Below are 27,451 nucleotides of genomic sequence, written 5' to 3'. Positions count from 1 at the left end.
CGTGTAGAATGGAAGATTCCTTGCACCGTTTGTTTGTTTGTTTGTTTGTTTGTTTGCTCAATATTTGTTGTCTTCTCTAAATAAAGAGAGCAGAGTGGCCCTAATAGGGCAAGGCATTGCAGCTTGCTTGGGAGAAAACCAAGAGGGATAGGACCCCGCACTTCACAATACAAATTTGTGTGCGTGCTTGTGTTCTGCTTTCTTTTTGCATCCGGGTAACAAAGGGAGAATATGTGACTTAGCGTATTAAAACCATTTCCGCCACCCAAGGATTGGAATTGCCAAAATAAGATGTCAGACTGTTTTTGTTTGCCACGACAGCGGCAAGACTTTTATTAGCCAAAAATTGGAAATCGCAAGAGATACCAACAATAGAAGATTGGCAGATGAAGATGATGGATTTTTTGGAGCTGGCCGACCTGACTGGAAGAATCTGCGACCAGAAAGGAGACACAAGAGGATTGGAAGAAATTTAAAGAATATTTGGCTAAATATTCTAACATAAGATTAAGAGAAATTTATTAGAAGTAATAATTATGCTTAGGGGTAGAATAAGAATATGTTGTTAATAAACATTAAGGATTAAAATTTTAATAAAGGAGAAGAAGTTAGTAAATGTAAGAAGTTAATATTATTAGAAATATGAATTTGGAGAACTGCTAAACAGGAGATATAATGAAATTCAGTTAGAGGGGATTCGAGGAAGTCAGTTATCAATGAAATGAAATTAGGATTTGGAAGTAAAAAAATCTTTTTTGTGTGTCCTTTCTATGTTGTTTTTGTGTGTTGTAATGTTTTTCTTCCTTTTTCTTTTTTTTTTATGTGATAAATGTGAAAATCAATAATTTCTTTTGGAAAAAAACCAAAACATTTCGCCACCCTTAAGGCAAAAATATTTTATTTTACTCCAGCCTCTTAGAACAGAGTCTGGCTGCTTATGTGCCGGCGGCAATGATCTGATGTGCAAGAAGGTTCTGCTCGTCGCTGAAACTTTTCCCACAGTGGATGCTCTGATGTCTAGTGAGGCTGGATTCGAAAGCAAAGCTTGAATCTTTCGTCCCCTGCATGGACCCTCCGGTGCCTGCTGAGACTTGACTTGTAGCTGAAGCTTTTCCCGCAGTCCGCACACTCGAAAGGTTCTTCCCCTGCATGGATCGTCTGATGAATAGCCAGATTCGATCTCCGCCTAAAACTTTTCCCACAATCGACACACTTGTGTGGCTTCTTCCTGTGGTGGAGCCTCTGGTGCCGTGCAAAGTTCTGGCTGTGGTCGAAGCTCTTCCCGCGCTCATGGGGCTTTCCCTCTGTGTGGATTCTCTGGTGCGCAATGAGGCTCGTGCTCCAGCGGAACCTCTTCCCGCAATCCGGGCACTTGTAGGGCTCCTCTCCCGTGTGGATTCTCTGATGTCGGAGAAGGTTTGACTTGCGGCTGAAGCCTTTTCCGCAAACAACGCAGGTACTCTGCTTCTTCTCCGGCCGCGGTTTCTGATGGGCCAATAGCTCGTAGAACGTTCCAAACTGGCTTAGGTGGCCGGCGACGGGTCTCTGGTTCCACATCTTCGTTCGATTCGCCCCCTCGAGGACGTCTTCTCTGTTCTCAGTGTCAGCTTCCTCCTCTCCGCTCTTAATTCCTCCCGACCACACCTCATGCGATTCCCAATCCTTCTCAGTCCCCCAAGCATCATCTGTTGGAATAAGAATAAAATGAGTATGTACAGGTGTGCGTGCGCATATGTTCAGAGCCACAGAATTGTAGAGGGACCTGGAAGGGACCCAGGGTCATCTAGTCCAACCCCCTACGATGCAGGAGTCACAGCTAAAGAACCCCTGGTCTCTCCTGGCAACAGCCATTCGAACCACCTACAGCAGAAGTCCCAGTAAAGGGAGAACGGATGCTAAAACGGATGCTGTCCCAGAAACTCCAGTGGGTGCAGAATGCTGCAGCGAGGCTCCTCACGGGGTCCCTGCCATGGGAGCATATTCACCCAGTGCTCTACCAGCTGCAATGGCTCCCGGTGGAGTACAGGGTCAGATTTAAGGTGCTGGTTTTGACCTTTAAAGCCCTTCATGGCCTAGGACCCTCGTACCTACGGGACCGCCTCTCCCAGTATGCCCCACGGAGAGCCTCAAGGCCCATAAATAGCAACACCCTAGAGGTCCCGGGCCCTAAGGAAGTTAGATTAGCCTCAACCAGAGCCAGGGCCTTTTCAACACTGGCTCCGGCCTGGTGGAACGCTCTGTCTCATGTGACCAGAGCCCTGCGGGATTTGATTTCTTTCCACAGGACCTGTAAGACAGAGTTGTTCCGTCTGGCCTTTGGCTTGGAATCAGTTTGATTCCCTCCCCCTCTTTCCTTTTTCCTTTCTCCTTCCTGTGTAGGAACTCCTATTTCGGGACTTCCCTGGCTTTTTTAATGTTTTAATGTTTTAAAGTTGTATTTTAATCTTCTTTTTAAAGTTGTATTTCAATCAATTTGTTTTTATATCGGTTGTTAGCTGGGAGAGTGGGGTATAAATAAATTATTATTAAAACTTATGGAATATGCAAAAATGGCGAAACTAAGTGGAAGAATGAAAAAAATCAAGCTAAAAAACTTTTTATAAAAGAATGGAAATGGTTCATTGAATATTTACAGATAAACAGATAAATATTTACAGATAAACAGATAAAACCATTAGCAGGATTATTGTAATAACCTGCAGTTTTATAAGAGTATATATTTACAGTAGATAATCAAAGGAACAAGTTAAATGAATTTGGATATGCAGAATTTAAAAAAAAAATAAAAAACAAGGAACCGCAGAAAGAGGGGGAAGGAAGTCCAATTTTGAAATGTTAAATTGATTGTAAAACTAATGAAATGTATAAATTTGAAAAATATAAATAAAAAACTAAAAAAAGAAAAGAAGAGAAGATAAAGGAATCCCTTTGGGTCAGCTGAGACACCAGCACCTTATGGCCTGTTCCAGCTGGTCTTAAAAACAGCTTTGTAACTAAGTTGTGTGTTGTCCTCTTCCCTCCTAAACCCTCTTTCCTTTTGTGCCATGTCTTTCAGACTGTAAACCTGAGGGCAGGGGCTGCAATGTTAATGATTTTTGTAGGACACTCTGGCAACCGCTGCCTGTCATTTTTTTCATAGATTTGTAGAATCTTAAGAGTTGGAAGGGATCCGGTGGATCATTTAGTCCAATCCCCCGCAATGCAGGAATCTCAACTAGGAATCTCAATCTCTTCCCTCCCAATCCCTCTTCCTTTTGTGCACTGTCCTTCAGATTCTCCCATTACATATCTCTGTTAGCCACTCTGGGGACCCTTTTCGGCTGAAGAGAAAGGTAAATATCCTTCAGGTAAAGGAAATAAATATTTGAAATACCGCACTACAGATGCTGACCCAGAGAAACGGCATAATCTCCGCTCTCCTGTATGATCTCCCCACAGAGGAGCCCCTGTCCGGACTCAGATGACGGCTGTTCCTCTTCATCATCAGGAAATTTCAGGACTTGGGACAGGCCCGACACCTGAAATAGTAGGCGTTTTCAGTTTGTTTTGCAAAGTTCTCTACCAGCTAAGAGAACACAGTCTGTGCTTCTTCACTGAATTTAAAAAACTTATTTTGCAACCTGAAACATACTCGGAGTTGAGTGTGGATTTCATGCTCTTTATTCAGCTCATAGTAGTGAGGAATGGAAGTTTCCCCAAACTGTCTGCTTTATATACATTATTTACACAATGGGCCCCACGTGATTGGCTAATTCCGGGATTCTCCTGTAGGCCAATCACGTCCACCTGGAGTTGGATTGGGTGGTTCCTGTGGACCAATCAGACTGCTGCATTCTGGATCCTATTGTTCAAGGACCAATCAGTCTGCTGCATTCTGGATCCTATTGTTCTAGGACCAATCAGACTGCTGCAATTTGGATCCTATTCAACTCAGTACATAACACCACCCAAGGCAGCTAAGAAAAAGACAATTCAAATCATTAAAATATTAAACCTCCAGATGTTTTTGAGACTACAATTCCCATCATCCCTGACCACTGGTCCTGCTAGCTAGGGATCATGGGAGTTGTAGTCCAAAAACATCTGGAGGGCCAAGGTTGAGGAAGCCTGCATTAAACAATTGATTTGTAGAAGTACATATTAGATACAAAAATAAATAATACAACGATAAATGTCTGGGCGGAGATTCAAGTAAGTTGTGCATACAGAACAAGGTCCACTCACACAACAGGGCTTCCCCTGCCCCTCCCCCCCCAAGCCCGGTGTTGTGTACTGAGTTGAATAGGATCCAAATTGCAGCAGTCTGACTGGTACTAGAACAATAGGATCCAGAATGCAGCAGTCTGATTGGTCCGCAGGAGCCACACAATCCAACTCCAGGTGGAATTGAATCTGCAACCTGATTGGCCTACGGGAGAATCCCGGAATTAGCCAATCACGTGGGGCCCATTGTGTAAATAATGTATATAAAGCAGACATTTCCGAGGACCTTCCATTCCTCCTCACTACTATGAGCTGAATAAAGAGCATGAAATCCACACTCGACTCTGGGTATATTTCACCCCCCCCCAAAATCTGCTCTGGAGGGTTGAGGGAACCCCCTAAACTTGTAAGAGAATGGGGGGGGGGAGTTATGCTGTATGAACAGACTTTGTTCCGTACATGCACATCCCACTTAGCGCTAAGTTGAATTCCACCCTATATGTATAGCTTTTCATAGGATTGTAGAGTTGGAAGGGAACCCAAGGATCATCTAGTCCAACCCCCTGCAATGCCGGAAACTTTTGCCCAGGTGGGACTGGAACCCACAACCCTGATATCAACAATCTTGTGTTCTACCAACAGAGCTATCCCAAGCTGTTCAGGTCACCAGGTGACCAGGTGAGCACACCCTCCCTCACCTGTTCTTCTTCCGCCTCTCTTTGCCCCAGAAGGAGCTCCTCGGCCAGGGCCACCGCCTGGGAACAGGTCTCTGGGCCTCCTTCCCGGACCCAGCTCCGCATCTCCGGCGGCAGGACGGCCAGGAACTGCTCCAGGATCACCAACTCCAGGATCTGCTCCTTGGTGTGCCTCTCTGGCTTCAGCCACCGGTGGCAGAGGTACCAGAGGCGGCTGCAGACCTCATGGGGACCCTCGGCCTCCTGGTAGCGGAACTGGCGGAAGCTCTGGCGCTGGGCCTCTGCACCGAGGGCAGTTGCAGAGCCAGCCCCCTGCTCTGCCATAATCTGCCGGCCAATGGACCGATGGGGAAGGAAGATTTTGCCGCCACCCCACAGCACAGTCTGTGGGTCTCCCCGGTCCGACCCAGGGAACCGCGAGGCCTTCAGGAAAGCCTGCCACTGGGCTTCCCAGTGCCGAGACAACACCCCCTGGGTCGGTTCCTGCTTCATCTGTTCCACGGTCCACCTCAGAAACTGCCCCACGGCGCCCGCTTGGCTTTCTTCCTCGAGACGGCAGGCGCGTGGCTCCTCGCTCTCAGGGGTCAAGCCCATTTGAAGCCACCGCTCTAACGCAGCTGGGAACTGAAGGCAGGAGGCTGAGGGTTCCCCGACTCCTGCTAGAGCCATTTCCGCTTGCAGGGACGATTCGAACGCAGCTCTTTCCCTCACTGGTGTGTGGTGGGGCAGAGGGCAGATGAGGACGATGGGCCTGCCCTTGGCCTTCCACCCAGAGCTATTTTTCTAGAAAAAGAGGGGCCGGAGCTCATCGTGAACTTGGAAAGGGGTCACCCACATTCCAAGGCATGACTCTTGATCTCAGGGTCATGGGTTCGAGTTGGGTTGGATTAGATGACCCTCAGGGTCCTTTCCAACTCTACAATTCTATGAATTCTATGCAGTGGGGGGACGGGGACTCCTTTCTGATACAATTCAGAAAGAGGGGGTGCCTGCTACTCTCAGGAACTTCGGAAGCTGCCTTATACCGAGTTGGGCTACTGGCTTAGTACTGTCAGCTCTGGCTGGCAGTTTCAGGCAGCGAGTCTCTCTCTCCCAGCCCTGGCGACTGAACCTGGGAATTTTCTGCATGCCAAACAGCACATGCTCTACCCACTAGGCAGCACTTTCTGAACACGCACCTCATTCATTGCACCCCATGCACCAACCTCCTGGCAATGCAAAAAATAAACCTCAGCCAGGCAGCATTTTAGCTGCAAAGCCGGGCAAGGAACTGCATGGAAGGCTGTCCTCTGTCCCGCCCCACTCCTCCCCTCACATTTTTTCTGGCTTCGCTAGGAATTGAGCCGCGGCTGCTGATTTAACCATTAACCGGCCGTCTACCTCTATACTGCCAGCACGGACTGGCAGCAGCTCCCTAGTTTTGCAGCCCTAACTAGAGATGCCGGGGATGCATGCAAAGCAGACGCTCTGCCACTGATCTATGCCCCTTGCTGCTCTCCTGCAGCAATAAAAACCATTGCAAAAACAGCTCGCTGCTTGGGAGGCCGCTGGTCCTAATGCAGCTACTGTAAATTGTTCTGTTAGCTTCTGGGTCCGGTCTTTGCTCCTTCAAAGGGTTAAATCCACCGAGCTCCGTTTCTTAGAGCGGCCCAGGAAATTTGGATGGGGGAAGTAAACAATGAGGACAACTTCCTGGGTCTAAGCCCCGCCCTCCTCCTGGCATTAGACTCCTGCAGAAGACAGACAGGTGGGTGATTTAAGCCATAAGCTGAAAGCTAGGATCATTCATAGTGGCGTGGTGGAAGGGAATTAATTCATGCAATGCAAAATAGGGAGAGGAAACCATTTAAAAATAGTAACCGGGCTCAGATTCATTCTACCAGAGCCAACCTCTCTCTAGATCCTTTGGAAAAATGGGAGGGTGCACAATTCTTTATCTGTGCCTCGACAGGGGCTGCGAGCAGGTGACCTGGGATACTAAAAATGGCACTTGTTCAAAAATCCCAGAGTGATCTGAGAGAGATTTCAATACTGCCCTTGAAAAATTAGCGCAAATTAAAACCAGGTGATGTTGAATCAATTTGAGTATACTTTACTATCGTTAAGGGCAAAAATAAAAATGAAAAGTCCCAGGGTGGCCACAGATCTAAAAATGTCAGTAACCTCTACTGCGTAGGAGGCAAATAATAATAATTTATTATAATAATTTATTATTTATACCCCGCTCATCTGGCTGAGTTTCCCCAGCCACTCTGGGCGGCTTCCAATCGAGGGTTAAAAAAAATACAGCATTAAGTATTAAAAACTTCCCTAAACAGGGCTGCCTTCAGATATCTTTTAAAGATAAGATAGCTGCTTATTTCCTTCACATCTGAGGGAGGGCGTTCCACAGGGTGGGTGCCACTACTGAGAAGGCCCTCTGTCTGGTCCCCTGTAACCTCACTTCTCGCAATGAGGGAACCACCAGAAGGCCTTTGGCGCTGGATCTCAGTGTCCGGGCTGAACGATGGGGGTGGAGACACTCCTTCAGGTATACAGGACCGACTGTGTTTAGGGCGTTAAAGGTCAGCATCAACGGTTTGAATTGTGCTCGGAAACGTACTGGGAGCCAATGCAGATCTCTCAGGATCGGTGTTATGTGGTCTTGGCGGCCGCTCCCAGTCACCAGTCTAGCTGCTGCATTCTGGATTAGTTGCAGTTTCCAGGTCACCTTCAAAGGTAGCCCCACGTAGAGCGCATCGCAGTAGTTCAAGCGGGAGATAACTAGAGCATGGAAACAATGCCTTATGAGGAACGGCTAAGGGAGCTGGGCATGTTTAGCCTGGAGAAGAGGAGGTTAAGGGGTGATATGATAGCCATGTTCAAATATATAAAAGGATGTCACATAGAGGAGGGAGAAAGGATGTTTTCTGCTGCTCCAGAGAAGCGGACACGGAGCAATGGCTCCAAACTACAAGAAAGAAGATTCCACCTAAACATTAGAAAGAACTTCCTGACAGTAAGATCTGTTCGACAGTGGAATTTGCTGCCAAGGAGTGTAGTGGAGTCTCCTTCTTTGGAGGTCTTTAAGCAGAGGCTTGACAACCATATGTCAGGAGTGCTCTGATGGTGTTTCCTGCTTGGCAGGGGGTTGGACTCGATGGCCCTTGTGGTCTCTTCCAACTCTATGATTGTATGATTCTATGATTCTAGAGCATGCGCCACTCTGGCAAGACAGTCCACAGGTAGGTAGGGTCTCAGCCTGCGTACCAGATGGAGCTGGTAAACAGCCACCCTGGACACAGAATTAACTTGCGCCTCCATGGACAGCTGTGAGTCCAAAATGACTCCCAAACAATTCATCAGGAAACTTCTTACTGATCTGTAACCTATTTTATTTCTCTCCGACTTGAGCAGGGGAAATGGCCATGGAGGAACGGAGAACACGGCTCGTCTGCCCAAGTTTCAAGGTCCCGGGAATCAAAATGGAGAAGCTGGATTTGGCAGGCCCTGGCCAACAGGAGGGACGGCAAGAGGGGGCAGGAGGAATCCCTCACACCATGGAAGCCAAGAGTCTGAAGGAGTTCCTTTGGTGGGCTGCTCCTCGGCAGATGAAGCGGGAGCCGGTTTGCTGGGATGCCCAGTGGCAGGACTTCCTGAAGGCTGTGCAGTTCCCTCGCTGTGGACAGATGGATCCACAGCTGGGGGGATCCACCCTGCAGGTGGACAACGGCAGGGCGTTGGTGGGCAATGCTGGGCATGGCCCGTGGCTTCTAGAGGAGACAGGGAGGTGGCTCTTGCCAAGGCCCGGCGGAAAAGCCCATCCGGCCTGTGTTCAAATGGCGTCCAGTGGCCAACGGGACAAAGGGGATTTTGCCAGGACAGAGGCCAACTGCCAGCGGTTCAGGCACTTCCTCTATGAGGAGGCCACGGGGCCGCAGGAGGCATGCGGGCGACTGTGGCAGCTGTGCCATCTGTGGCTGGAGCCAGAGAGACGGTCCAAGGAGCAGGTCCTGGAGCTGGTGGTCCTGGAGCAGTTTCTGAGCATCCTCCCCCTTGAGATGCAGGGCTGGGTCCGCGGAGAGGAACCAGTGACCAGCTCCCAAGCAGCAGGCCTGGCGGAGGATTTCTTGAGGAGGCAGCTCAACGCTGAGAGGCTGGAGCGACAGGTGAGCAGCCAGTAAAGGTAAAGGTACCCCTGCCCGTACGGCCAGTCTTGACAGACTCTGGGGTTGTGCGCCCATCTCACTTAAGAGGCCAGGGGCCAGCGCTGTCCGGAGACACTTCCGGGTCATGTGGCCAGCGTGACATCGCTGCTCTGGCCAGAGCCAGAGCCAGAGCCGCACACGGAAACGCCGTTTACCTTCCCGCTGGTAAGCGGTCCCTATTTATCTACTTGCACCCGGAGGTGCTTTCGAACTGCTAGGTTGGCAGGCGCTGGGACCGAGCAGCGGGAGCTCACCCCGTCGCAGAGATTTGAATCAGCCAGAGGATAAGCTTAATGTCCTGTTTCTTCTTTCTTTCTCTTTTTTTAAATTTTTTTTAAAAATTTATTAGATGTTACCAAAAAAAGAAAAAGAAGAAAAGGAAATAGAAACAATATATAGGTAAAGGCAAAGGGACCCCTGACCATTAGGTCCAGTCGTGGTCGACTCTGGGGTTGCGGTGCTCATCTTGCTTTATTGGCCGAGGGAGCAGGCGTACAGCTTCCGGGTCATGTGGCCAGCATGACTAAGCCGCTTCTGGCAAACCAGAGCAGTGCACAGAAAGCCGTTTACCTTCCCGCCGGAGCGGTACCTATTTATCTACTTGCACTTGTGATGTGCTTTCAAACTGCTAGGTTGGCAGGAGCTGGGACCGAGCAACGGGAGCTCACCCCGTCGCAGGAATTTGAATCACCAACCTTCCCATCGGCAAGTCCTAGGCTCTGTGGTTTAACCCACAGCGCCACCCGCGTTCCTCTAAATTTTATTAGATGTTACAAAAAAAATGGAAAAGAAAAAAAGGAAATAGAAACAGTACATAACCATACATAAAAACATTCATAATTTACCAGAATGCAGACTAGAAAAGAAGAAAGACGAAAAATAAAAGAAAGAAAAGAAAAAAAAATGAAGAGAAAAAATACTTTTCATAATAATTCCAAATTCATACTTCAAACATTACAATATATAAATCCTAGTTAAAATATTATAAAAGACTTCCACTGCATTCACCACACGTCTCATGGTTATCTAATTCACCTTTACATCTGTTTCTTCTTTCTTCAGTATGTTGTCTCTAACCGTTTGACAATTGTGAACAATAATCAGCAAAACTGTTCCAGAAAAGAAGTTCGGTAATATTCTGCCAGAAAATATTGCTTAGCGTAAAATGACAGTATTTCTTCTTTTAAAACCCCCTCAAAACTTACTTGAATTTGATTTGCAGGAGGGATTGCAGAGCACAGTCATTGCGGCTAGTGGCCACTGACAGCTTTCTCCTCCATGAATCTGTCTAATCCTTTTTAAAGCCATCCAAGTTGGTGACTATTAATGTCTCCTGTGAGATTGAGTTCCGTACTTTAAAGCAAATTGCTTTGCAAATAAGCACCGTGAAGATTGCACAGCCTGTCTTGCTGTTTACCCCCAACACCCATGGGAAAGAATGTATGCTCTAGTTATCTCCCACTTGGACTACTGCAATGCACTCTACATGGGGCTACCTTTGAAGGTGACCCAGAAACAACAACTAATCCAGAATGCGACTGCCAGACTGGTGTCTGGGACTGGCCGCCAAGACCATATAACACCGGTCCTAAAAGATCTACATTGGCTCCCAGTATGTTTCTGAGCACAATTCAAAGTGTTGGTGCTGACCTTTAAAGCCCTAAACAGCCTCGATCCATGCAGAGGGCCTTCTCTGTGTTTTAAGTATGTTTTAATGCAGGGTTGAAATTTTTTCTTGATTTTTCTGCTTTATCTTTTGTAAGCAGCATATAGATTTTATGAACTAAATAAGCAAAAGAGACCCTCTCTGCTCTTTCAGGAACTGGAGCCCTACAAGGAAGTCGTGGTGGACTTCCCCGAGAAAGAGGAGGTCCCGCCTTGCCTTGAGCAAAAAGGACGCCTCTTCGGGGAAGCCACGCAGGAGTGTACCGAGGGCAGCATGCAACAAGGTCAGGCACTATGATTATTAATAATTTTATTTGTACCCAACCCATCTGACTGCCTTGCCCCAGCCTATCTGGGTGGCTTCCACCATATACGGAAACATAATTAAACATCATACATTAAAAACTTCCCTACAGATGTCTTCTAATCTCCTTGACATCTAAGGGAGGGTTTTCCACAGGATGGGTGCCACCACTGAGAAGGCCCTCTGCCTGGTTCCCTGTAACCTCACTTCTCGAAGGGAGGGAACTGCCGGATGGTCCTCGGAGCTGGACCTCAGTGTCCGGGCTGAACGATGGGGGTGGAGACGCTCCTTCAGGTATACTGGGCTGAGGCCATTTAGGGCCTTAAAGGTCAACACCAATGGTTCAAATTGTTATCACCTGGTGCTGACAACCCCAAATTTGGGGGTTCAATACCTATATGGGCCACCTGTGTGGTTGGAGGTGCCCCGCTCTGCTTTAAACAGTAGCACAGAGTCTAACAGCACCTCTATAATATTGTTATATATTTGTAACCATATGGACCTGGCATTTCATGGCAAATTGAGCTTGTCCAAAACAGACAGAGCACCACCTTCCAGTCTAGACAAACCAAACACCTCTGCCTTACACAGGAACATAGGAAGCTTCCTTATGCTGAGTCAAATCATTAATCCACCAAGCTTAGTACTGTATACACTGACTGGCAGCAGCTGGGAGTGGGATTCCAGTAGGGGACCTTCCCACCCCTACCTGGAGATGCTGAGTATTGAATCTGGGACCTTATTCCTCTGAGCTATGGTCCTACAGACTGTAAATGCCCCTGAAGGACCAGGTGCGCAGCCTGGGAGTCATTTTGGACTCACAGCTGTCCATGGAGGCACAGGTCAATTCTGTGTTCAGGGCAGCTGTCTACCAGCTCCATTTGTTACGCAGGCTGAGACCATACCTGCCCGCAGACTGTCTCGCCAGGGTGGTGCATGCTCTGGTTATCTCCTACTTGGACTACTGCAATGCGCTCTACGTGGGGCTACCTTTGAAGGTGACCTGGAAACTGGAACTAATCCAGAATGCGGCAGTTAGATTGGTGACTGGGAGCGGTCGCCAATATCATAGAACACCGGTCCTGAAAGACCTGCATTGGCTCCCATTACGTTTCCAAGTGCAATTCAAAGTGTTGGTGCTCCTTTAAACACCTTCCAGTCCTTGTCTATCTTCTCTTTTGGGATCCTTCCGATTTCTCCCATTGTTTTGGATATATTGTAATACTCCAATAATTTGGTGTTTTAAGGATATTTGCAAAATCATATTGAAAAATCAGAACTCTTATTAGAAAAAATAAGTTCCATCATAAATACTGAAATACTAAATAAGATGGATAACATTGTGTAACAGAAAAAGAAGCAGAAAGTTGGCTTAAAAATGTGTGAAAGAAAGTAATAGAAGTGGAAAGAAACAGCAATTGAATAGACTGGAAGTCGAACACAAGGGTGGGGTGAGGGGTGAGGGATGGTGGTGGGAAAAGGAAGTATGTGTGAGATTGAGTGTGGGTATGTATGAATATTTTTAAGGACTGTATGAAATGTAAGTTTGTTTGTATATTCATAATATGTATGTACAGTGGCACCTTGGGTTACATACGCTTCAGGTTACAGACTCCGCTAACCCAGAAATAGTACTTTGGGTTAAGAACTTTGCTTCAGAATGAGAACAGACATCGTGCTCTGGTGGCATGGCAGCAGCGGGAGGAGCAGGAGGCCCCATTAGCTAAAGTGGTGCTTCAGGTTAAGAACAGTTTCAGGTTAAGAACGGACCTCCGGAATGAATTAAGTACTTAACCCGAGGTACCACTGTATTAATGTTGAATTATTTTAATAAAATAATACAATAAAAAAACCAAAGTGTTGGTGCTAACCTTTAATTTATTATTATTATTATCATCATCATCATCATCATCGTCATCGTCACTAGGCTGAGTTTCAGTTTGTCTACTCCTGTCCAGTCTGTTACTCATTTCACCCTTTAAAAAATACATTGCAGGTGATGGCCCCGAAGACAAGCCAGAGAAGAATTGTGAAGAAAAGCCCAGGCAACCACAACCTGTCGAGAGCTCTTTGTGGGAAGCCGAAATCAACGCTGTTCAGATCAAGAGCCACGCGGGGGAATTCCTCGAAAGCAGAGGGAGAACCCACGCAGGAGAGAAGCCGTACAAGTGCCTAGAGTGTGGGAAAAGCTTTCTATACGGGTCGGATCTCATCAAGCACGAGAGGACGCACACCGGGGAGAAGCCGTTCGCCTGCACAGACTGTGGGAAACGCTTCAATCAGAGCTCGCACCTCATCTCCCACGAAAGGGTCCACACGGGAGAGAAGCCCTACAAGTGTCTGGCGTGCGGGAAGAGCTTTGGTTGGCGGTCGGACCTTGTAAGGCATCAGAGAATCCACACAGGGGAGAAGCCCTACATTTGCCCCGATTGTGGGAGGAGCTTTAGCGCCAGCTCAGACCTTACTAGGCATCAGAAAACCCACACAGGAGACAAATCCTACAAATGTGTGGCCTGCGGGAGAACATTTAGCGGGCGATTGCAGGTTGCTAGTCACCAGAGACTCTGCACCGGGGGGAATTGCTAAAACCAGGAAAAAGCCCATAGAAAAGGGCATTCTTGCGACTAGACAGTGAGAGTCTTTTTGCGTGACAAGCGGGGTATATTTCTTCAAGGAGGAGTCCTGTGGTTTGCTCTGTTTCCTAGCAAAATTTTGTACGTTGAATCAAGATTTCTGGTGTGCTTAATAAAGATGACTTTAAAAAAAAAAAAAGCTTTATTTGCTGAAGTTTTCAACAGAACGATAACTTTACACCGAAATCTTGGAACCCGTTAAAAGGCCCTGTCTTTTAGAAGAGGGCAGGGACCTGAAACATCACCCACACAATGCTTTGTAATGTGTAAATTAAAGCTCAGTTGCTGTCATTTGTAGACTTATTTGTAGACACCGGTCCTGAAAGACCTACATTGGCTCCCAACATGTTTCCAAGCACAATTCCAAGTGTTGGTGCTGACCTTGAAAGCCCTCAATGGCCTCGGCCCAGTATACCTGAAGGAGCGTCTCCACCCCCATCGTTCAGCCTGGACATGAGTCTGACCAAACTGCGGGAGGCAATGGAAGACAGGAGGGCCCGGTGTGCTTCTGGTCCACGGGGTCACAAAGAGTAGGACATGACTAAACGACTAAACAACAACAAATAAATTCATAATAATAGTAATACAGTGGTACGTCGGGTTAAGTACTTAATTCATTCCAAAGGTCCATTCTTAACCTGAAAATGTTCTTAACCTGAAGCACCACTTTAGCTAATGGGGCCTCCCGCTGCCACCGCGGCGTGATTTCTGTTCTCATCCTGAAGCAAAGTTCTTAACCTGAGGTAATATTTCTGGGTTAGCAGAGTCTGTAACCTGAAGTGTACGTAACCTGAAGCGTATGTAACCCAAGGTACCACTGTAATGATAATTAATAAATAAATATGCAAATAAACAAACAAAAATAAAATAAAAACAATTTCCAGAGGGGTGTCATGTTCTCTCTCGCAGCAAATTCAGAATATTGTGGGTGGCGCTGTGGGTTAAAGCCTCAGCGCCTAGGGCTTGCCGATCGGCGGTTCGAATCCCTGCGGCGGGGTGCGCTCCCGCTGCTCGGTCCCAGCGCCTGCCAACCTAGCAGTTCGAAAGCACCTCCGGGTGCAAGTAGATAAATAGGGACCGCTTACCAGTGGGAAGGTAAACGGCGTTTCCGTGTGCGGCTCTGGCTCTGGCCAGAGCAGCGATGTCACGCTGGCCACGTGACCCGGAAGTGTCTCCGGACAGCGCTGGCCCCTGGCCTCTTAAGTGAGATGGGCGCACAACCCCAGAGTCTGTCAAGACTGGCCCGTACGGGCAGGGGTACCTTTACCTTTATTTCCCCCTGGCACAAGCTCTCAGTCCCACTATCCTCACTTGTCCCCCCCCCCGAAAAATCTCATGCTATAATAAATGATCCTCCTACTGAAGAATCTGAAGAAGTGTGCATGCACACGAAATCTGAAGAAATCTGTGTATCTGAAGAAGTGTGCATGCACACGAAAGCTCATACCAAGAACTAACTTAGTTGGTCTTTAAGGTGCTACTGGAAGGAATTTTTTTATTTTGTTATAAGTAAGATTGAAAAAGGAAACAGAAACAACCAGGAAGAGAGAGAAAAAGGCGATTTGCTGCTTTACAGACAGAGATGGGAAAAAAAAAAAGCTGGCCACTTGCAATCAGCTCCCCCAAAATTCCACCCTAAAAAAGCCCAGCTGGTACAAGGCTCTGCAGATTCCATGGTCTCAGGAGAGTCCTAGAGTGGCCCAAAAAGCATAAAGGTCATAGAGTTGGGGAGTAAGGGTTGCTCACGTTTCCGGTTTCCGGTTTCTCGACGGGTCAGAGCGTTGAGATCCGTTTCCGGGAGCGATATCGCCAGTTGCAGAGCGCGCGGGAAGAGCGGTTGCGACCAGGTAGGCGCGTTGCAGAGAGGATCGTTCCGTAATAATAATAATTATTATTATTAATAACAGCAATAAAAATAAGAATTTCTGGCAGTAGTAAGAATAAGAGAGAGGTGAGCAGGTATCTGGTCCTGCGAGCCAGCAAAGCCCCTCTGAATTCAACGGGGCTGCTGGCTCCCGAGAGAGGCTGCTTAGGATTGCTGCCACGTTTTTACCCGGAAGTAAGGCCCCGTGGGATCCAATGGGGATCCTTCCCAAGTAAGCGCCTGCAGGGTTGCAGGTTGTGATCCTTTACCCCAGTGTTTCCCAACCTTGTGCCTCCAGCTGTTTTTGGACTACAATTCCCATCATCCCTGACCACTGGTCTTGCTAGTCAGGGATGATGGGAGTTGTAGTTCAAAAACAGCTGGAGGCACAAGGTTGGGAAACACTGCTTTACCCGCTTCTCTGGTAATAAGCCCCCAGAATCCTGACAAGACAGAAGTACTGTTTTTGGGGGACAGGAGGCGGGCAGGTGTGGGGGACTCCCTGGTCCTGAATGGGGTACCTGTGCCCCTGAAGGACCAGGTGCACAGCCTGCCTGGGGGTCATTTTGGACTCACAGCTGTCCATGGAGGCACAGGTCAGTTCTGTGTCCAGGGCAGCTCCACCTGGTACGCAGGATGAGACCCTCCCTGCCCACGGACTGTCTTGCCAGAGTGGTGCATGCTCTGGTTATCTCCTGCTTGGACTACTGCAATGCGCTCTATGTGGGGCTACCTTTGAAGGTGACCCGGAAACTACAACTAATCCAGAATGCGGCAGCTAGACTGGGGACTGGGAGCGGCCGCCAAGACCATATAACACCGGTCTTGAAAGACCTACATTGGCTCCCAGTACGTTTCCGAGCACAATTCAAAGTGTTGGTGCTGACCTTTAAAGCCCTAAATGGCCTCGGTCCAGTATACCTGAAGGAGCGTCTCCTCCCCCATCGTTCTGCCCGGACGCTGAGGTCCAGCGCTGAGGGCCTTCTGGCGGTTCCCTCATTGCGAGAAGCAAAGCTACAGGGAACCAGGCAGAGGGCCTTCTCGGTAGTGGCGCCCGCCCTGTGGAACACCCTCCCACCAGATGTCAAAGAGATAAACAACTACCTGACGTTCAGAAGACATCTTAAGGCAGCCCTGTTCAGGGAAGTTTTTAACGTGTGATTTTACTGTATTTTTGGTTTTATGGAAGCCGCCCAGAGTGGCTGGGAAGGCCCAGCCAGATGGGCGGGATATAAATAATAAATTATTATTATTATTATTATTATTATTATTATTATTATTGAACTTCGTGGGGCTCGCCTCTGAGCGGACATGTAGAGAATTGGGCTCGAAATTTAGAAATTTTTGTTGTTGTTATTAAGACTGTTTTAAAAATAATTGATGAATGTTAGAAAAATGTTGAAATGGAATTATTTGGCTCTAGCAAAATGTTTTAAAGAATTAGGCTAATGATATGGCTATGAGAAGTTGATAAAAATAAGATTTAAATTTTAAGTTATAAGGCCTGCTATAAGACAAGATGAAAATAGATTAAGATAATGTAAGAAAATGTAAGGATAAAATATTGTAAAGAGGGTAAGGATTTGCTGCATCTGATTGGGTAAAGAGGAATACAAAAAAGGGAGGCGTGAGGAAGTCAAGAAAGAAAGTTAATTAAGTATGAATCTAAAAGCTGGAGTTTTTATTTTTCCTTCTGTTGGCTGGAATTTTAGTTTTCTTGTATTTTGTTTTTCTAATCTGTTTTATGTGTTTTTTTGTTTTTTTACTCTTTTGGTTGTTATGTGTTTTTTCTTCTATAAAAGCCTAATAAATATATTTAAAAAATAATAATTTAGAAACTTTGTGGGGTTTGTGGGAATGCCCCCCCAATATCGACTGGGGAGATCGCCTCCATTCCTAAACTGATCCTAAAAGGATTCCATTTTTTGGTTTCCTAAATCGATTGGTGCTAGATTTGGGATGTTGCGTTTTTCATTTCCCAAAGGAGCTGGGAAGTGTTCCACGTTAATGTTAGCTTGTATCCTGGCATGTAGATTTTTTAAGTCTCTTCTCTCTGTGACTTTTAACTTATTTTAAACTGGTTTTTTCCGTTCTGTTGTAATTGTTGTAACCTGTCCTGTGACCTTGGTGTGGAGGGCAGCTAATAATAAATCATAGTTAGTCCTACTCAGGGTGGGCCCATTAAGTTAGTCATGTCTATTAAGTTGCCTATCTGGAGGGTGTTCAGTTGGTGGGGGGCTGTTCTAAAAGCACATAAAAAGGTAAAGGTACCCCTGCCCGTACGGGCCAGTCTTGACAGACTCTGGGGTTGTGCGCCCATCTCACTTAAGAGGCCAGGGGCCAGCGCTGTCCGGAGACACTTCCGGGTCACGTGGCCAGCGTGACATCGCTGCTCTGGCGAGCCAGAGCCGCACACGGAAACGCCGTTTACCTTCCCGCTGGTAAGCGGTCCCTATTTATCTACTTGCACCCAGAGGTGCTTTCGAACTGCTAGGTTGGCAGGCGCTGGGACCGAGCAGCGGGAGCGCACCCCGCCGCAGGGATTCGAACTGCCGACCTTTCGATCGGCAAGTCCTAGGCGCTGAGGCTTTAACCCACAGCGCCACCTGCGTCCTACCCCCACCCAAAAAAAAAGCACATACCCCCACCCAAAAAAAAAGCACATACCCCCACCCAAAAAAAGATTCCTAGGCAGATTCCTGTATCTACAATTCAGTGTTTACTTGGCAGTATTTTTTTTTATTATTATTAATTGAATTAATCTGGTTGAGTTCAGTGGGGCTATGTGTTTAGAATTTTCAGTCCCTGCAGAAGCACAAAATTTAATCTCCGCTAAAATTTTGTTACTTGCCTATGATACTCAAACTCAAAAATGTTTAAGCATTGTATTATTATTTTCTTTTTTTATATAAGAATATGTCATTGATAAAAATGTAAAACTCAATAAAAATTACAGTGGTACCTTGGGTTACAGACGCTTCAGGTTACAGACATCGCAAACCCAGAAATAGTACCTTGGGTTAAGAACTTTGCTTCAGGATGAGAACAGAAATAGCATGGTGGTGGTGCGGCAGCAGTGGGAGGCCCCATTAGCTAAAGTGGTGCTTCAGGTTAAGAAAAGTCTCAGGTTAAGAATGGACCTCCAGAACGAATTAAGTTCTTAACCCGAGGTACCACTGTATTTTTAAAAAACAACAAAGTTTCGTGGCGACTAGTTGAAACTTTAGTTTTAACCAAATAGCAAGTTCTAAGTGCCATACTGAGTTGTTGATCTGCTGTTTACAAATAAATATAGTGCACCCTCTGGATACGAACTTAATTTGCCCCGGGGGTCCGTACTTACCCTGAAAAGTCCGTATCCAGAGGTGCTGCTTCTGCGCACATGCACGGCGCGATAGAGCGCTTCTGCCCATGTGTGAAGTGCTCAGCGCACGCAACGAAACCCGGAAGTGTTTACCGCATTTGCAACCTGAAATTATGTTACCCAAAGGTAACGTAACCTCAGGTACCACTGTACATCTATTGGAAAAAAATGTTTAAATGTTTTTAGAAATCCAAAAAATCTCAAGTGAGAACCACTGTAACCTTCGTTTGAGGAGCCATTTGGCAACTTGCTTATATATCTGAGTTTCTGACACTGGTGTTGCCTTCCCTGAGGCATCTGAAACACCACTCTGGGATTCGAGACTTGGTGGGTGGATGGCTCTCATTGGTGCTGCTGTGTTTATTTTCTTAGATCCAATGATGATTGAACAAGAGGGTGCGGATAGCAAGCCGGTGATGGATGATGGAGGAGGAAGTCAGTCTTCTGAAGCAATGTATTCCCTTGGAAGCTCTGGAGATTGGCTTAATGTGAAGGAGGAACCTCAAGAGAATTCAACCCAGCTATGGGAAACACAGTGGCAACAGTACTTGAATACAGTGGAGCTTCCTCCCTCGGGAGCGCCACAGGAACCCACCCCTTGGGATGATGCTCCAACCTTCCTGGCCTCCTTCGAGCAAGTGGCTGAAGCCTACCGGTGGCCCAAGGAAGAGTGGGCAGCCCGGCTCCTGCCTGCACTGGGTGGCGAAGCCGAGCAGGCCTTTAAAAGCCTGGAAGGCCGAGACAGAGAGGATTATGGGAAGGTAAAGGCCGCCATTTTGCAAGGAGACACCATGAGCAGGGAGAAGCACCGCCAGCACTTCCGGTGTTTCAGCTACCAGGAGGCCGAAGGGCCCAGAGGGGCCTATGCGCGGCTGCAGGAGCTTTGCTACCGGTGGCTGAAAGTCGAGAGGCACTCCAAGGAGGAGATTCTGGAGCTGCTGATCCTGGAGCAGTTCCTGGCTGTCCTGCCGCCAGAGATGCAGAGCTGGATGAAGGAGCACCACCTCGAGAGCAGCACCCATGCCGTGTCCCTGGCCGAGGATTTCCTGATCAGGTACCTGGTGCCCGAGAGAAGAGAAGACCAGGTAAGAGAGAGAGATGAATCCAGGACAAAATCGGTCTCTGTCTTTAAAACAGGTCTTAATTCCCAAGTGGACAATTTCCATAGCGCTTAGAAATAACTCGGGTCTTATTAAAAGAAAATCTGTTAAAAATGATGTATAGATGGTACCACACACCAATTAAATTGACAAAGATGTATAAAACAGGAGAAAAGAATTGCTGGAAGTGTGGGGTGAAAGAAGGGTAGCTTCTTTCACATGTGGCGGTCATGCGACAAGGTGAATACTTATTGGGAAAGTATAATGAATTAAAGAAGAGATTTTGGTATACATTTTTGAAAAAACCAGAGGCATTCTTGTTGGGAATGGTGGGAGAGGACATTGATAAGAAGGACCAGAAATTGTTTTTATATGCAGCAGCGGCGGTGAGGTTACTGCTGGCTCAGGTGTGGAAACAGCAACAAATGCCAACAGTGGAAGAGTGGCAGTACAAGGTCATGGAATATGCAGAAAGAGCCAAATGGGGAAAATTCAACAGCAGGGCGATGAAACATTTCAAAAAGAATGGGAAAAATTTATGGCATATATAGGATAAGGTGAAATAGTGAAGCCAGTAGAGTGGAAATAAACCTCATAATGGGAAAATAAAAAGAAATTTTATTGGACATTAATGATAATATGAACTAAAACATAAAATGTAAACAAGGTAATTAACAGTATTTGTAAATGAACATAGCAGACAACAAGTTTTGTACATAGAGAAAGATTTATTTGTATACAGACACTGTATGGATAAAGATGGAAGAAGAAGGAGATACAAAATGGGTAAAGACAATACGAAAAAGTTAGAGACGATATAAGAAAGCTGGAAGCAGGAAGGAGGGAAGTCAGCTCTTAGGAGCAAGTATAAATGTAATATGTGTATATATAGTATGTAATTAAAAAACTAATAAAGAATATCATGGAGGGGATAGAAATAACTCGGGTCTCAAATATTTGAAAGACCACCTCTTTTCCTACATACCTCCCCGGGTGTTAAGATAAGGAGAGAAGGCCCTCTTGGTAGCTACACCACCCTCAGAATTTGGGGTGGTGGTGGTCTGGGAATGGGCACTTTCACTCTACAGCTTTTGTTGTACAATCACACCTTGGTTTTCGAACAGCTGATTTCTCAAACGTTTTGGCTCCCAAAAAGCACAACCTGGAAGTGAGTGTTGCGGTTTGCAAACTACAGTGGTACCTCTGGTTGCAAACAGGATCTGTTCCGGAGGCCCGTTCGCAACCGGAAAGGAACGCAGCCCGCGTTTGTGCGGGTCACGATTCACTGCTTCTGCGCATGCGCGTGATGTCATTTTGCGCGCAAGCGGCGAAACCCAGAAGTAACCCTTTCTGGTACTTCCGGGTCGCCCTGGGATGCAACCTGAAAACACTCAACCTGAAGCAAACGTAACATGAGGCATGACTGTATTTGTGGAAGCCGAATGTATTCCGCGGCTTATTTCAGTCAGTTTAAAAAAATGTCAGAGAGCCAGTGTGGTTAGCGTGGGTCTGAGAAGACCTGAGTTCAAATTCCCGTTCAGCTCAGTTGCCGTCTCGCTCTCTTGCAGCCTGTGCTACCTCACAGGATTGTGACAGGGAGAACATTGGATTTGTGCATTGTGGTGAGGGTGGACCTCCCCGATGTATTTTTGATTAGTGAAGAAAGCTAAAATTTAAAGGTAACTTAAATAAATTTGCTAAATTGAACCCACGGGGCAGCAGATTTTTTCCTGGCAAATCCACATCACTGGAGGTGACTTTTTTAAAATCTCATACATTTTTACCCCAATTTCCACAAATGTTTATACCCTGCGGCCTGCACTTCCTCCCAGAAGAGCAAACACAGGTAGCAAACACAGCAGTGTTAAAGCAGTAAGATTAAAATACCTGTTTAAAACATCTAAAAACAGCAACACACACACAAATGTAAAGCTGGTGTACGACAACAACAACAACAACAACAGAAAAAGATGGAACCAAATCACATGTCAGCCTGCCAAAACAGAAAAGTCATGTAGATTTTCCAGAAAACTTCTGCTGCATTCCCCAGGAAAAAATCCTAAATTGGTGATTTAGCAGGTTTATTTAAGCGACTTTTACATTTCAGTTTCCTCCACTGAAAATGAACCGTGTTACATTTCCATACTGTGCAAATATCTCTAATAGGTGCTAATTGATCGAGGGGAATGGTTTTGTTAAGACACGACCCCCCCTGCCTGATGGGTTTTGCATTATTCTTGTAGGTGGCTGCGCTCCCAGAGGAAGGATCTGTGAATCTTCAGGAGACAGAGAGTGAATCATGGGAGGAAGACACTGACGTTGGTAAGAATTCCTTCAACCAGAGTTTATTTCTGCAAGCGTTTGGGCTTTCCCCCACAAGGTTGTGGGTACTTTCCTCTTTGCATGTGGCTGTTTTGGCCGCAGCTGAATGGCACACTCAGCCTGATCGTTAGAAATAGAAGGAAATGAGGAAATGTTTACAGAGGTTAGCAGGCACAACTTGGATAATGCTATCCACCAGCCGACAAAATCAAACTAAGTTGGGTAAGAATCTTTTTTTAAAAAATCTGAAACACTTCTAAATCTCTTAAGTAGATGAAATACAGTTTTGCTCCAGTGTAAAGATACATTCAAAACAGATAAAATTGCAAAGCGTGGTGCATAAAAATAAATGATTTAAAAAAAATAAATCAAAAGAATAGGATTTTTAAAATTTAAATCGGATTTTTAAAATAAAATGCTTTTGGAGGAAACATCTTTCTAAAGATAGTTTTCTATTTAAGTTACAATATAGTCCAAAGGCTATTCATCAGGAAATAAAGATTTGTTTTAAATTTTTCATGTGTGCTAAAACTCAGTCTTAAGGTTTAGTTTTTAAAAAAATGTTTAACCACATCAGTTAACAAATATGGATACATATGCTATAATGTTATTGCTTTAGTTAAATAAATTGTTTAAATTATTATTAAGGAAATAATTGTTTTTCCTCCTTCCAGTAAAGCACAGCAGAAAAGTTGTCCAAATATAAACAGTTAACTTATTAAACCTCACAATAATTTCATAATTATCTGTCTATGTATTTCTAATAGTATATCCAAATCTGCAATTTTTGATAAAACTGTAAAAACTACTCTGAAAATTTATTATTCCAAAAATGAAACCTTCATCTGGTTGTAAATATTAAGATTATATCAGCAAGAATGAGTCTTTCTGTAAAAAAAAGGGGGGGGAAAAGATTTAAATTAAGTCTTACTGACTAATGATTTAAATCAAAGAAAGTACAATAACAATCTGACCTTTCTATTCAGGTCAGAGCTTGAAGAAAATCCTTATAGAATCAAAACGTAACCGTGAAATTTGTCAAAGGCCAATAGTCAAAATACAGTGGTACCTCTGGTTGCGAACGGGATCCGTTCCGGAGGCCCGTTCGCAACATGAGCAGAATGCAATCTGCGCGGGTCGCGATTTGCTGCTTCTGCACATGCACGTGACGTCATTTTGAGCGTCTGCGCAAGTGGCAAAACCCAGAAGTAACCCTTTCCGGTACTTCCGGGTCGCCGCAGAACGCAACCTGAAAAGATTTAACTTGAAGCAAACGTAACAAGAGGTATGACTGTAGATAAAACTACAAAGATAATTATTTAGTGTTATAGTTTCTGGCAAGACTTAAGTAGACAGAAAACTTGCCCTTCATCATTCTCTTGGTCCATGTAAACGCTTAACAGGAGAACTCTTTGTCATTTCAACAGATCTTGGGACAGTGCAGGAAGATGGAAGCGAGAATTATCTGCCTGAAGAGAATGGGCAGGAGAACCATCCACCTGAGATGGGGCCATGGGGTGTGTCGGCAGAGAGATCCAAGGACAACAGTCCCCAGTATTGGAAGGAGGGAGACGTCTTGGAGAATAGTCACAGAGCGGAACGGCAGCAGGTGATCTACGTGAGGAAAGATGGGCAAAGATCTGTTCTTTGTGAGAAGGTTGACAGAGAAGCAAGTATAACTGTGATCTACCAGGGAACCATCAATGGCAAGAGAAATGGGAAGGCCTCGCGCACTCAGGGGAAACTGCACAAATGTTCCCACTGTGAGAAAATCTTTAGTTGCCCAACACACCTGAGAAAACACATGATACTGCATTCAGCTGAGAAGCCCCTTAAAAATCTTGGAAGAGACCACGCTGGAGAGGAACCCTATAAATGCACAGATTGTGGGGAGTGTTTCTCACGCAGCTCATCTCTTGACAGCCACAGAAAGGAGGTGCATCAGGAAATGAAATCTGCCACCCTGCGGAAAAATGTATTTGGTGGGCAGAAGGGATACCACACATGCCCTGAGTGCGGGAAAATATTCTTCAAGCCATCAGTGCTGAAAATACATAAACGTCTCCACTCTGGAGAGAAACCCTATCGGTGTATGGATTGCGGAGAGTGTTTTATGTGGCAGTCAGGTTATATTCGCCATGGGAAGGTGTGTCGCCAGCGAAAGAAATTGACCCTCCCCCTGCCAAAAGAATCTAGTGGACAAGGGAGATCCTACCCGTGCCCTGAGTGTGCGAAAACGTTTGACAGGCCATCGCGCCTAATAAGACACCAAGTTGTTCACACTGGAGAGAAACCTTATAAATGTGCTGATAGAAAATGGATTCACCAGGGAAAGAGACTGGTCCCTCTTCTGAAAAAACTACCCAGCACACGACCCTCCCGATGCTGTGAGTGTGGAAAAAGGTTCAGCAAGGCTTCACACCTCATAAGACATTGCCTCCGCACTGGAGAGGCGACCTACAAATGCGCCGACTGTGGGGAGTGTTTCTCACGGAGCTCGTGTCTTGCCAGTCACAGAAAGGAGATGCATCAGGAAATGAAATCTTCCCCCCTCCAGAAAACGGTATCTGGTGGGCAGGAGGAATGTCACCCATGCCCTGAGTGCGGGAAAATATGCTCCCACACATCAGGGCTAAAAGCACATCAACGGATTCACACTGGAGAGAAACCCTATCAGTGTACCGATTGCGGGGAGTGTTTCATGTGGGGTTCATCTCTTTCCCGTCATAGGCAGAAGGCGCACCAGGGACAGAAACTGGTCCCCCTTTCGCACAAAGTATCTAGTGGACAAGGGAAATCATGCCCGTGTCCCGAGTGTGGGTTAGAGTGCAGGTGGATATCGCAACTAATAAGACATCAGCGCATCCACACTGGAGAGAAACCTTTTAAGTGCACCGATTGTGGGAAGTTTTTCAGATGGAATTCATATCTTGCTTACCATAGGAGAAACTGTCATGGGGGAATGAAATTGGTCCCTGATGTGCAGGGGGGGGCCTCCCCACAACCTGAGCATGGGCAAACATTCAGCAAGACGTCACACCTAATGAGACGTCAAGAGATCCACACCGGGAAGAGCCGCCACATCTGCGCCGACTGCGGGAAAAGTTTTGGTCGAGCGTCGCACCTCGCGAGACACCAGAGAATCCACACAGAGAAGCAGCACAAATGCCCCGACTGCGGGAAAAGTTTTGGTCAAGCGTTGCACCTCGCGAGTCACCAGAGAATCCACACGGGTGAGAAGAGGCACAAATGCCCCGACTGCGGGAAAGGTTTTGATCGAGTGTCACGCCTCGCAAGACACCAGAAAATCTGGATGGGAAAGAAGTTTTACAAATGCTCCGAATGTGAGGAGAGTTTTTTTTGCAGGGCCAGCCTTGAGAAACACAAGACGTCTCACTCTGAATTGTAGGCCCTCAAGAGTGCGCCTGAGCAACTTAACAGAGGGAGTCACCACAGAAAAGGCCTCCCACCCCCATTGCTGACTTCCAAATTTCCTGGCTCATTTCGATTTGTTTAGTTTAATCGGACAAAATGCCAGCTTGTTTACTAGCCTTTTGGTAAAAAGACTGTAATATAGTTCCAAAATGTAATTCATTTAGACCTAGTAGGTTTTATTAAGGACAGGTCGGTCACTGACCCAATCCACAAACGTTGAATTTTGTCCGTTATATAAAGTAACATAAAATTCCTTCTCTCTTTAGAGTAAGCTTTTGATAACAAATTTGTAACTTTCAAACCATCAAAATACGAGAGGGGAATTCTTAGGTGTGGTGCCTTGATTATAGGCTAACAATGTGGTTAAACAAATTATTGAAAAATCAGCAAAGTTTTGGACTTTCCAGAGAACAACAAAAAAGTAACTCATTTGACACCACTTCCAAGAAACAACGGTGTCATAGGAGTGCTTATCCCTAAAAAGTCTCAAAATGATTTTTTTAATCCTTTATTAATAAATATTAAGTAATGTTGGGAGTGGTGGGGGGATTTTTTTTTTCCCAGTATGGCGTGGCTAGGAAGAGTAGGTGCCATAAGATTGTTAGACCCAAATTCATATCAATTTAAAGTTCTGCCTACTGAAATTCCAAAAGCTAAACTTGAGGCAGAATTTATTCAATTCATTTCTACGTGGAAGGTGGGGAGGAATTCAAGATTTACTGCCAAAGTTATCTACAGCATTTGTAAGGCCTTTCAAAATTATCAGCTTAGTGATGACAACAAAAAACAATGAATTGAAATGGAAAAATAACTAAATACCTTTAAACAAAATTAGAGCAAATTCATTTATCTCCATTAGAGAATTTACGACCCTTTCCTAAAATGTACCTTTAAATTTTGGATTAAAAAACTGAATGTGTGGACACTTAATTCATCCCAGTGCTTTTATCATCCTCTCTTTTTATAGCTCTGATAATTGTCATCAATTTGTCAATTGGGGAAGGAACTATACCTACCATAATAAATACCTTCATAATGGAGTTCAATTAAAATCCGGCCAGCAATTAAAAAAAGAAAATATCAGGCACTCCTGGTATAATATACACCAAATTCTCCATTTTGGGACACACACACATAACCGCCTGTAGTGAAACGCAGGCTAATATGGAAATTAATTAATATGGAAATGCTAATTACACAGTGTAAGAACCCAGTTTCTTAAGGGAACTAGTTTCCAATACTTATATGGGCTATCAAACTGTTAGAGTAGAAAAAACTCAGATCCAAAAAACTCACACCCCTTTTTTATATACAAATTTGTTTAAAGAAAAGAGAGAGGGAAGGAGCCAAATGTGGGAAAATGATTGCTCACATAATTAGCTCACATGCACAGCACATCAGTGCGTCCATCTTAATTTACACATACATTGATAATACGTGCTCCAAATGTTCAAATCAGTCACCAAACGAGGTTGGCGTACATAGAGTTAGTGTTTCTGTGACTTTGATTGGAGTTAACCTGCTTTGCAGCCGCTGCATATGTTTCCCCCAGTACAATTTATTCTTTGTAAAATGCATTTTCTGACGCACTCTTTATTTGTCTGTTCTGCTCCTTAAGTTGTTGATCTCCTACTTTACAAGCTTCCAGTAAATATTGAGAAACAATAGCAACTCTGTCT

At 45.6% G+C, this 27,451-nt stretch overlaps 3 protein-coding genes across 3 annotated transcripts; 2 read left to right on the top strand and 1 right to left on the bottom strand.

The window, feature by feature from the left end:
• Nucleotides 1-300: 300 nt before the first annotated feature.
• LOC307208704 (uncharacterized protein) lies at nucleotides 301-6,562 on the bottom strand. Its single transcript, XM_079963581.1, has 3 exons — nucleotides 4,902-6,562; nucleotides 3,392-3,518; nucleotides 301-1,685 (listed from the first exon to the last, which is right to left on the bottom strand). Exons 1-3 carry the CDS (start codon nucleotides 5,565-5,567, stop codon nucleotides 1,018-1,020), a joined length of 1,461 nt encoding a protein of 486 aa, XP_079819707.1. The 5' UTR covers nucleotides 5,568-6,562; the 3' UTR covers nucleotides 301-1,017.
• Nucleotides 3,314-13,826, top strand: LOC307208700 (zinc finger protein 24-like). Its single transcript, XM_079963577.1, has 4 exons — nucleotides 3,314-3,332; nucleotides 8,295-9,046; nucleotides 10,905-11,034; nucleotides 13,051-13,826. Exons 2-4 carry the CDS (start codon nucleotides 8,300-8,302, stop codon nucleotides 13,638-13,640), a joined length of 1,467 nt encoding a protein of 488 aa, XP_079819703.1. The 5' UTR covers nucleotides 3,314-3,332; nucleotides 8,295-8,299; the 3' UTR covers nucleotides 13,641-13,826.
• A 1,654-nt stretch (nucleotides 13,827-15,480) lies between these two features.
• Nucleotides 15,481-27,439, top strand: LOC307206389 (uncharacterized protein). Its single transcript, XM_079959639.1, has 4 exons — nucleotides 15,481-15,534; nucleotides 19,288-20,000; nucleotides 22,259-22,337; nucleotides 23,765-27,439. Exons 2-4 carry the CDS (start codon nucleotides 19,293-19,295, stop codon nucleotides 25,744-25,746), a joined length of 2,769 nt encoding a protein of 922 aa, XP_079815765.1. The 5' UTR covers nucleotides 15,481-15,534; nucleotides 19,288-19,292; the 3' UTR covers nucleotides 25,747-27,439.
• Nucleotides 27,440-27,451: the final 12 nt, after the last annotated feature.

The sequence above is a fragment of the Podarcis cretensis genome (assembly GCF_951804945.1).
Source record: "Podarcis cretensis genome assembly, chromosome: 2".
NCBI classification, from domain to species: Eukaryota; Metazoa; Chordata; class Lepidosauria; order Squamata; family Lacertidae; genus Podarcis; species Podarcis cretensis.
The sequence above is the reverse complement of the archived record's forward strand: the minus strand, read 5'-3'. Positions and strand labels throughout refer to the sequence as shown.